This window comes from Athene cunicularia, assembly GCF_003259725.1.
Source record: "Athene cunicularia isolate RWA chromosome 2 unlocalized genomic scaffold, athCun1 chr2_part1, whole genome shotgun sequence".
In the NCBI taxonomy this organism is placed as follows: Eukaryota; Metazoa; Chordata; class Aves; order Strigiformes; family Strigidae; genus Athene; species Athene cunicularia.
This window is the reverse complement of record NW_020799095.1, coordinates 145,251,194-145,263,267: the sequence shown is the minus strand read 5'-3', so window position 1 is coordinate 145,263,267 and position 12,074 is coordinate 145,251,194. Positions and strand designations below refer to the sequence as shown.

At 36.8% G+C, this 12,074-nt stretch overlaps 1 protein-coding gene across 1 annotated transcript in view; it reads right to left on the bottom strand.

The window, feature by feature from the left end:
* The window catches only part of PHF20L1 (PHD finger protein 20 like 1), a 55,417-nt gene extending 43,535 nt beyond the window's left edge, over positions 1-11,882 (bottom strand). The window contains exons 1-5 of the mRNA XM_026841617.1: positions 11,795-11,882; positions 11,068-11,173; positions 2,546-2,717; positions 2,316-2,400; positions 1,447-1,535 (exon numbers count right to left, since the gene is read on the bottom strand). Of these exons, the coding sequence (XP_026697418.1) occupies positions 1,447-1,535; positions 2,316-2,400; positions 2,546-2,717; positions 11,068-11,173; positions 11,795-11,852 (510 nt within the window). The 5' untranslated portion in view covers positions 11,853-11,882. The remainder of the gene's footprint in view (positions 1-1,446; positions 1,536-2,315; positions 2,401-2,545; positions 2,718-11,067; positions 11,174-11,794) is intronic.
* Between the last annotated feature and the right edge of the window lie 192 nt (positions 11,883-12,074).

Genomic DNA, 12,074 nt, shown 5'->3' with positions numbered 1-12,074 from the left:
TGGCCCCCTTATTCTTTCTCAAGGCTCCACTGAGGCCACCTACATTCAGCCTCTGAGATGCATGAGACTGACACCATAACTCTTAACTACTGAGGAAACTTAGAAATAATAGATGAGCTAGACTGTCACCAAGCATGTCTGGATGTCAAAATGGTTGCTAAGAAATGGATTTACTATTTTTTTTTAAAGATTAAAATGCCTGTAGCCTAAGAGTAGTAACTCAAATTAGAGACAACATAGCTCCCCAGAAACAGCACAGGACAGAGTAAGGGACTTCATTGTCACAGAAGGGCTATTTCAGTTCAGCTACAACCACATCACACAAGTTTTCCTTTTTATGAAGTAAAATTAAATACTCTAGCTTCCTAATTTACTGTGATACTCTAAGTATTTTTTGAAATATTACATATTGGTTCATAGAGTTATTGTAAGACTGCAGTAAGAAGCCAGTGTTAGTGTGAGTACAGATTTCAGTTTAATCTGTTTAAGGAAACACCTTTGCATAGATGATCAACACTAGTATACAGTTAGCCATAACCTGGAGGCCAGCATATAGAAATGTTTTCAAGCCAATTCACTTATCTATCTGTCCTTGTCACAATATGGGTGGTTACAACACTAATTATGAAATACCTGAATTTTATTTGCCAACTTGGAAGGTGTACTCTGAGAGGACTGAGAGCAAATAAGAGCAGGTTTTTTCCACATTTCTTGTCTCTGAGTCTCAATAGTTTCAGTGGAGTAATGTCTCTTTCATTAACTATGAAAATACAGTTACCATGCAAGATAAATGCAATGGCATTTCCACTGAGGTCATGTAACAGCTTTCAATATTGTTTCCCTTTTGCAATTAAAGATATGCCTAGTGACTAAATAGTGTCCTCTATTTCAGAGCCTGCCTCAACTTCTACCCAGCATCTCTCTTAACAGCAACTGAACATTATCAGGGAAAGAAATGTTTATCTGTCTACATCCCCAGAAGTTCTGGTACAGGGGAGAAACCCCCCACAGAACAGTCATGTTAACAAGAACATGTGGGCAAAAAGCTACCGTGGCAGCAAACAACAGAGATGGGGTGAAGGGTGGGGAAGAATAAATAAATAGAAGTCAGCAGCAGACTACTGACAAGCTAAATCTTTTTCCTGAAAGAACACCAGAGGACAAAGTCTCTGGGTGACTCTGGGTTTGTAAACTCTGAAGACAAAACTCTGGATACAGATTAGTCAGCAATGGAGTGTACAGCAGCTAGGCATTTCAGATAGAGGCAAGACTACTTGTGCAGCACACTCTGGGGCATCATCCATAAAACTAGTGAAGCAAGGCAGTGCAGGACCTAGAATAAAGACTATAATCTAAAACTAGTTGTGCTAGATGACATTTTTACTATCTCAAGATACTAAAAAACATCTATATAAAACCTAACAGAGATACCTAAAGTATTCTTACCTGCCCTTTTGCATCCTCTGGCATAGATTTGATATGCATCCTCTTAAGACATCGAATAACACCATCATAAAACTGTACTGTGAATGTTCCTAGAAAAGGATTGAAGAAATCACTATGAGTAGTTAAGAAACAAATATACCTTGTTACCATGAAAGCTTTCAGCAGAATGTTTTGTAGGCTGTATGAAGAAAGTAACCAGGTCTTACCTAGTAAGAATAAGGAATTTTAAGAAAAACTAAATGATAGCCTCAATGAAACCTTGCTTTTATACTGTTGCTCTTTGTCCATCTGGACAATTTCATGCATGTTTATGCCACCATGTCACTTTTGCTCATAATTCACTGAAAAAATTGTCATCTTTAAGTTGTCACAATAGGAAAACAAGTCAATTCACAACCAAATCCTTGTTTGCTTTAAACTACAGTCAAAGCTTCAGCTTCTACTTATCTTCATTAGAAATATCACCCCATTGCAAAGTATTGCATCTAAGGTGTTCCTTTATTTCCCCATTTCCATGTTTTTTCTTCAACAAATGAAACTTTAAAGAGATCTACCATTCCTAAAGCAATTACAAAAATTTCAATATATCATTAATCCAAATTAACAATAGTACAAAATATTCGTAACACTGTGCACAAGATATACTTCTCATCACTGAGGAAATTAAGCATTTTGTCCTCCAGGAGAAAATCCAATTTTCTAATTTCACACAGATAAAAGAACCTCTTACTAATTTTGATATAATAGAAACATTTTCACTTAATATTGAGGTAGCAAGGAAACTTTATACATGTCACTTAAGCAGACTACAGGTAACAGCATAGCTTATGCAAATCATCCTTACCCATGGACCATACATGAATACATACCCTCTTTATTAATTGCTTCAATCTTTGCAGGGTAGTATCGACAGTCTGTCCAACGAGCTAGGACTTCTTCTCCAGGTTTAAAATCCTATTTTATACAAATTTAGTTATTAATATTTTAATAATTTTGATTTTTTTCCTAAAAAGAATTAATCATGTGCCAGAGAGATTTAATGTAAGAAAACAACAGTTTACAAAAAAAAGTCAAAGACAAAAATAAATGTGCCACTTACAACAAATTCTTCATCATCTTTAAGCCCTTCTTTCCTTAATGCTGGTCGCTCCAAGGGTCGCAACCTATTGCTGTCCCAGTAAATCCATTCATCATAGCGATGACTCCAGCGTTCAAAATGGACCAACATCTTCCCCTCTTCATAATCTATCTTCTCAATACGAGATGGATACCTTGAATGATAAACATAAACTGATACATCTCAAAGCTTTTTCAAAGGTTGGGGTTGTTTTGGCACACAACAGTGCTTACATGTCCATTCAGAAAGTTACATTAACACCTTGTATTGAGAAATATCTGAGTCTGAAAAAGATTACATTATAAGTTAATAGTAGGATAACATTTCATTTAAGAGCTATCTATACACATCAGTGTCATCAGCTTCATCCTAGTCAGATGCTTATACACAAATTTAAACCTGAAACTCTCAGACCAAAACTGCCTGAAACTGACATTAGAAGTTAGTGCTTATCTGTTTTAAAACCAGTGTTCTATCTAAAACAAAATCCTTTTAAGTTTTTGTTTGCTTGGGAATAGAATGGATACAAAGTATTTTTAGGAGTACCTTTGTTACTTTCATCATATTAAATGCTTCAAACTATACCATTGATTCCAGACAAATCCAAGCAACTAATCAAACCCAGAAGTCAACCTAACATTCTTATTTAATCTAAGCCATTTACTAATTTATAGATCAACTTCCATGATTTCACTACCATGAAATTTCATTTATAGTAACTTCTAGTAGTCATCTAACTCTATATGCACTAAAATAAATACGTCAGTCTTAACACATGGATTTTACTCTCAGCAAACACTGTATGTGCTCAGTAGAACTAACGAGGACTGAACTGCAACCAGATTAAGTCTCAGGCATCTAATATTTGGTATGGCATAGATGTAGTTGAGGAATCACTAAGGTTGAGATTACATTTGTAGGGAAAAACAGCAAATTTCTTGAACTTCAGCAATTATTGTTGAGTCTTACTATTTCTGTTTACTGAAGTGATGTATTTCACAAAATTGTAGTAGGGGAGCAAGGCACAAATTGGTTTTGCCACACTACTTCCTCCACCAAAATTATTAGATTGCATTATTTCCACTGTATGAAATGCAGAGAAAATTGGAATGAGGCAGAATTCAGCTCCTTCTGCCCTTCACATAAGTATTGAAATTAATTCAAAAGTGCAAAGAATCTCCTAAAAAAAAAAGTTAATTTGATCAAATTTTCTCCAGAGTTTATATTAGGTCTAAAGTTAACAAAATGTATATTGGAAAGAAAGACCACAGCAAAAGGATGGCAGTCTTTCATTAAGAGGTGACCTGTTTTTCTAACAAAGTGTTACTGTGGAGCAGTAGTAAAGAGTGCAGAGATCGAGCAACCAATTTCCAGTCCTACTGAAAATTTCATCAGCTAGAAATGCGATTGACATATACAGGAACCCTGTCAACATTTTCCATTTCGAATACTTTCTCTCCAAAATACTGACAGTGCTGATAAAGAAGCCTTTAACACAAATAAGGAAGTACAAGCTTTCCTTATTTCCTGGTGACTAGAACAGGGCCCTAAAACAAAAACGTGTCAATCTGAATTTGCTCCTTCATTTCTCCAGTCTTATTTCTTCAGCTGCAGTGATGCATACAGCTTCCCAACATCTAAATATCTCAGGAGTTGGTGAATGGGAAAAACTCTGATTTTCTAGATAACTACTTCAGTCACATTTCACCCTTGCACTGGAATGCACAGACAGTCCAACCTCTTCTTGCATTTCTCTCATCCATACACTTCATAAATGCAAAACTTTCATAGCCATTAAGTTTACAATTTCTTCTCAGTGAACTTAAAAACAAGCCAAACAAACATCTTAGTCTCAAACTGTGGGCTCTCACTGCCACCCTACTAACAAAATCCTTTTCAAGACAGAAGAAATCCATGGGACTTCTCTCAAAGGAGCAACAAGGTCAACTCTCCCCTCTCAAGTAGACTGACAGCCACAACCTAACAAGAACAGTGAAGATAAATTGTATCAAAACAGAAAGTAAAGCTCCTAGGTCAAAACTTGAATCCCACCATCAGCATGCTGGTTTAACTTTGAACAAGGCTTCAAGAAAGTAAGTCAGCCAAGAGATGGTTTTCCTAAGCCCTGCCTCTGACGATGCTTTTTTCTTAAGTCCACGTGCGGCTACATTTAGGAATTTTATTATAAGATTTCTTACTAGCTTTTTCATCTTCCCAAGTGTTCCAATTTCAGACTTCTTACAACTAGACACTAAGTGTCAGAATAAGCAGGAAGAGTAGCAAAGCAGAAGAAAAAATAAAGTTACTGTTACTACAGCAAATGTATGAGTAAGGACTTACCTAAAAGGGTTCTGAACAGAAGTAAAGGATGACACAGAAAGCATTTAACAGAGGGAAGGGAGGAAAAATACCAGAAGAGCAAGAGGACAGGAAGATCACTTCATAGCAATCAAAAATGAGAGCTTGTGCACAAGCACTGAAGCTGCAGTAATGAAATTCAAGACAAGAATGATGGTGTTTTTTCCCCACCACGCTTGGAAATTTCAGGTTTATCACATACCAGCCAGGTAGCGATGAAAAACTGTGGTTATTTTACAAAATCCGGGGACCATCGGCCAAAAGGCAGAATGCTCCTTTTCCAATGCATTTACAATGCAAATACTCTGCTGCCATTATGGCACTACACTGTAGTAGTTCCCTTCCTACATTTTTATTGCTTTTATGGCTGGTAGCTTTCACTGGTCTTCATCAGCAAAGTCACCATTCCAAGTACTACGTGTAGAAGACAACAGAAGGGATAATCTGACAAAATATGGTACACTGTCCTGGAAAGAGAAATCTGAATAAGAGGGGGAAGTAAAATAATGAGTATCATTTAGAGACATGAAGATAGTTTTAAGGAAATTCAGCAAGTCAAGAGTCAAGGCATATGGAAGAAATAGGGAATATTTCTTCAATAGGAAAGGAAAAAAGAGCAAAGATAGAAACAGTTAATAAGATATGCAAAATATTGTCTCATTAGGGATCACTCAACAGATGAAACAGCACCAGATATTTACTGGCTAATTTCGCTTTGATAAATGCAATTTCTGCTATCAAAGTATTTTTAAAATGCCACTATCAGCTCTGCATCAAAGTCCATAATACTGGTTTTGCACAGTTAAATCTCATAATAATCATATCATCACATAATGGCTTTATTTCAATAATTTATGTTTCTTCAGTGTGTGTTAAGAGAGTGGTTGCAAGATGAATAGAGCCAAAACCTGCATTTAACTCCAGTCCTCAGAGATACAAGATTTAGCAAATCTCTGAACCACCCAAGCTACGTACAATTGGTTATTAGACAACCTAAAAATAACTCTGTATGGATTTAGCAACAAGCTATTATCCTCAATACCCACTAAATTTAGTCACACGATGTGCCACAAATATGTATAAACAGTAATATTTCACAATACTGATCGCACAGTGGAAAAGAGCAGAGCACATGTATTGCAGAATTTACTATTGCAAATTTTATGCTGCACAGAAACATTTTTTTGGTGATACAGTTCTTGTACTTTTACTGAAAATAATCAATTTAATAAATTGCAAAATTATACAAATATTTCAAAGGCAAGTATGCATTTCCTGCTAATAAAAGATAAAATGGCAACATAAATTTTTTAATCTGCCTTTTTAAAGATTTCTAGCAACAATGCGTACAGGAAAGCTTTTACTATGATTAAGAGCAATGTCTATATTTATTCTACAAAAAGATTAATATGTAGGTGGTTATATCTCATACACACGAGAAATTTTATGTAGAAGTTCCTTCCATCGCAAAGCTACAAGCAGGCATTACAAAATACTACAAGGGAGAATACAAACATCACTATTTACAGTGCCAAAGTGCAATGATGTCTAAGGCTCAACCTGCCTTCCAGTCAGGTTAAATCTCCTCATCTGCCTCCAGCAAGCGCTCCACACTAAGGAATCAGAATGAATTTGGTATACAAATAGATTTTGTTCAGCACGAACGAGAAAAATACACTCTAAAAAACTGAGGAAAAACTACTCTTTACTTTTCTCTTTACTACTCTTTACTCCTCTTTACTTTTCACTGAAAAACATCCCAAATTAGACCACCACACTCTAGTTCAACAATGAAAGTGTTCTTTTTGTGAAAAGGAACAATAACCTGCAAATTTTGGGTGTGTTTTTTTAATAGTATGGTGGAAATAGCATTAAATAATCCCAAATAAAGTCTCATCCAAAGTTCAGGGGGTTTTGTTCTTGTTTTATAAAGACAGAACAAGAAAACAATCGTCAGCTGATGGTATCTGCCCAGTTTACATACTGCATGCTCTCCATTCTCAGATCCAGTGATTCCAACCCATAAGAATTAAGCAATGCTTTTGTAAAGCTGCAAAATGTAATATGGCTTAGAAAATTTACACTATGAAGCACTGATCAGGCAACAATAACGCTCCTATAGGAAAAACTAATGGGAAACTTCCAGTTTTCATTTCTTGACAGTGTAAAAGAAAAAACAAAACAACATTTTCCTCAATGTAGTCAACACATATTAATGACCACATGGACAGTATTTTCCATTTTTAAATCACCATTTTCCTTCTGACCCTTCAAAAGTGACCAAAAAATGGTGAACTGCCCTGTGAGACGAAACCACAGCTATTTCAAACTGTAAAAAAAAAAATTGAAAAAAATTTAGTAAATTTGCCCCCAAGTTTGCACTTACAAAGTCTAAATCCAGACACATACTTCCCACCTTCACAATAATGGTACAAAACGTCTTTCATTCTACTTTGTAGAGTACATAGAATCAAATAGCTTCCATTCTGACTTCTCCACAAGTAGTCTGCTGGTATCTGTAAAATCTGCAAACACCTATTTATAATTTCCCATGTTTTTTATTATATATATTGTACTATATAAATATAAAGCAGTGTCTTCAGAGTCCTTTCAAACACCTGGCTGTTGGGTAACCCAGTTAACTGAAAACAACAGTCCTTGCTTAAGATTTCTAAAAGCCTTACAGTGAAAAGACTTCCTGCATACTGGAGAAAAAAAAAAATAAATCCATGCAGGCAATCAAATACACCAAGTCAAAGTGCTGTTATTCTAATAACTAACCTGTATTAGTGAGCTGTTTCCATTCCAGAACTGTAACAAGGGCCACGTTATCTGTACTTCCTTCATTACCTAACTTTTAGTTTAGATCAAACACATCAATAAAGACTCAGATTAAGCAGATCAATAAAGTCTCAGCAAAACAACAGGGTTGTTTTTTTCAAAGCAGTACCTGACACTTACAGGACAACCAGTAGAGAGCTAGAGCTACAAAAGACACAAGGAAACTGGAAAAAAAAAGGAGATGCATCTTCAAATACATCAGCTTTGCAGAGACTGTGTCCTACTTGCAGGAGCTAACAGCTTAAGAACTAGTCTTACACATAGGCATGTACTGGCAAATGTGTGCAGTTTTACTGATGTATCAGTGAGATATCAGTGAGAGGCACAGGGGGGTGTACACACATATCAGGTTTTGTATGAGATCATAGAATAATTCAAGTTGGAAGGGACCTCAGAAAGGCTCTCGTCCAACCTCCCACTCAAAGCAGGGTCAGCTATGGGGTCAGACCAAGGTTTCCAGAGTTTTACCCAGTTCAGTCTTGAAAACCTCCAATGTTGGAGACTCCACTAACTCTCTGGTCAACCTGATTCACTGGCTGACGTTCCCATGGGGAGAATCTTCTTGTACCCAGCCTGAATCTCTCTTGTTTCAGCATGTGCCTGTTGTCTCTTGTCCTCAAAGCACACACTACTGTGGAGAGCTTGGCTGAGACTTCTTGATTACATGCCTGTAGGTATTGGAAGGCTGCTAGTGGGTGTCCTGAAGCCTTCTCCAAGCGAAACAAGTCCTGTTTCCCCACCCTTTCTTCACAAGTCATACACTCCAGTCCCCTGATCATGTCATCTGTATTCCATAATTTTCTATTATCAGTCAATCCCATCTCACTTATTATCTTGTTGAGAGATGATCACTTTGATTTTGATTGGAGCTGCATTTCTTAAGTTTGCTTTAGTAAATTTAAATTTAACAAGTGGTACAAATTCATTATGTCAGATGACCTCCACTGCAACAGTATATGGTTGCACTTGATAAAGAAGCAATTGCAGCTACCTCCACAACAAAGCAAAAATAAACATGCTCATTGATAGCTTTTGTTGATTAGTTTGACCAGGCATTTTCTGCTCAGTAAACGTACATGCCAAATGATACCAGTGACCTAAACACTGTCTGCAAAACTTCCTCATTTAAAAGTATGAGGTTTATAAACAATAAATAGTCAAGGTACACAACACCCTCTCCAAGGTTTACAGATTTCAAACGGAACACCAGATTCCATGAGATTCATTTCAGCAACTACTACAAAGATTAAAACTTAAAATCTGTAGAAGTGCCTCAGAAAGCAAAAACATAATTTACTATATTTTCTCCCGTCCTTTAGAAGCATTTTTGATTAACATTTTAAATGGTCATGAACACTGGATCTTTAAATGAAAGCAGCCTTTCAGAAAAAAAAAAATAAACCCTTTCAAAGGCTATTTTTCAGCAAGTGTTCTCAATTTGTCACTTGTAGAAAGACTGAGCTAAGCAATACTACTGCTCTCCAATTTTGGTTCTGTTAAAAAATATAAAGAGATTTCATGTAAGTTCAGCAACTTTATTTTCTTTGAAGTATGTATTTCTGCATGCAGATGAGAGGACTGCACACAGCTTATATATAGAATTTAAAAAACATCCACCATCCTCTTATGCAACAGAAACCTAAGAAAAAAAAAAAGTCACATAGACTATATTATTCCAGCCCGTGTCACCCTAATAACAACACCACAGTAGGCTTTCTCTAACACGCTCTTTCGTTAGGTACATGAATACTATTTCATTTGAATTAAGAGTCCTCTTTTCACTGTTGATGTAACTGCAAAGTTTTAGTATTAACTTTCTGCTCCTGTATATGGCACCAGAAAACTTGACCTGTTCTACCTGATGGTTCAGATGATGAATCAGTTCCTAGGAAGTTCAGGATAAATTCTATTCTGCCCGAAAATACCAAGCAACTCAGCTGCAGAGCACCTAGACAAGTAGTCCAGAACTGACATGCAATCCTTTCCTGTGAAAGGGCTGGGCAGATCTCATGGAAACTATACACTGGATATTCAGTGATTTTTTTTTTTAATAAATACAATTAAGCTAAAGCTACTTTTACGTATTAACTTTCGTTATCTAGTTACATTAACATATTATCTCTAGTCACAGGTGCTATAAAAAGTTTTATTAAAATTATTTTATATTTATAGCACTATTCAGACAGTTTCATGATCTTGGCATTCAGTTATAGAATCAGTATGTTGGAAACCCACTCTACAGCAACAGATAAGAACAAGAACTGTTTTCTAAACCATATTTTCTTTTAGAGACTATTTATAAAAGCAAACACTTCTACTATAATTACAAGCAAAGCTCTACAGATAAACGTTTAACCCAACTTTTTATACAGAGCATTTAACTACTGGAGTAAACATGTAAATAATACACAGACTTCTCTATCACATAACTGAGAGTCAGCAGCAGCAATTTACATGAATGTACTTCGCTCTCCAGGAATGCAACAGAAAAGCTGGTACAGAGGCCTCTACATTTCCCAGTCCTAATTAATCAGAGAGCAGCTAAGAAAAAAAATCTGCGTAGAATTATCAGCTTTCTGTCTTCTACTTTAACAAACCCAGGGATTTTTCAAACTGAAATAGCATGGCCAGCATACATAATGAAATCAGCCCATCGGCATTAATAAAATTTTGACTAACATTTTAAAATAGCTCCTTCCACAATACACCTGCTGTGTAGCATGGTCCTTGTGCCCACAAATTTACATTTTACAGTCTTGACTTACAATATGACTGGGTGGTGCAGAGTCACAGCTTTAAGCACTTTATTCCTCCAGCTGTTTGATACAAATACAATTGTACTTGCCATTTCATGAACTCCTATTAGGAATGTGTTGGGTTTTTTAAAGTCAGTTTTATGAACCTATGAATTGTGATAACTGAATACAAAACAAATTCACTTTGCATGCCTTCAAACTAAAACAAAAGAAGTCTTTAGTCACAGAAGTTTGCCACATTAACACTGTCATCTCGCACATGACACTGCATTCCACAGCACTCTGGAAATGCTCTTTGCTTACCACAGCTTGTACAAGCAACTAAAAGCAAACAAAGGAAAACTGTAGAGGAGTTTAGTTTGATTTCTGAAGAGAGAATGTTTTCCTAAAAACTAACAGTCTTAACAGACTTATTACATGGAAATTCATGAAGCTCACACGTAAAGCAGTCAATTAATAGGTGTGCTAAGTTTTATAATTAGACATAAAAATATACGATATACACAAATAATTATGCTCTCAGCAAATACTGCACAATGTCCTCCATACCATTTTTGTAAATAGTCCAGTGCCTCCAAACGAGCACCAATCTCAAATGTGATTCCAGGACGATTTGGAGGCTTTTTACTCATCTTGGTATCTTCTTTTTCACTACCTTTGGAGGAAAAAAAAAAAAAAGTCACATTAAAACACATAATGTTGTCTCAAATGTGTAACTGACAGCAAATATATTCCAGAGAGTGGAAAAAGATGTGAAATTTCTATCCAGACTTCCCATTAACTGCTTAGTTTTCAGAAGTATAGTCAAGGCCCAAGGAAGGCATTAAACAATATTCACAAGTTTTACTTAGTTTTCTTCCTCTTCCACAAACAACAGTCATCAACCTTAAGTCAAAGAAAAAAACCAAAAGCTGGGGCTCATTTCTGGAGCTGTACTACACTGTAATTCCTTGACATTCTTCTGGAGTGTAATTTTAAGAGTTACCTAGTCAATGTGTGTTGGAAAAGATCAAAACCAAGAAACGCTTACATTACCAATAGAAATTTAAAGAGAAACAGGGCCTAAAGGACAGGTAAAATGAAATTAGCCAAACTAAAAAGAAACAAAAAAGCCATCTTCAGCATTTCTATGCATTCTCGAGTCTCATTCATAGCACTAAACAAGTTTCATTCACAAGTGCTTTCTAACGCTTTTTTGCTAACTCCGTCACTCTCGAAAAAACCCACTTCTCTGTCCGACTACTACCGCTGTTACCGTGACTTTCTGATGTACTACCTTCATCGCCCCGAAGCGCAGAGTGGCTTGCCGTCGGGGCCGCTGGCGCCTGCTCCATGCCTACCGAAGAGCAAGGGTGCCAAGCTGCAGGGCCGGAGCCTCCTCGGTCCGGACCGCGAGAGAAGCGACACCGGCACACCAGATTTTAAGGGGCGGGGAGGCTCCCCTGCCAACGCTGGGTGCGCGATCCGGGGCACCTGCCTTGGAGGCGGCGGCCGACCCGAGGAAGCCCACTGCCGCTCCCCGAGCGCGGAAGACACAAAGAGGTCCACCGCAGCCG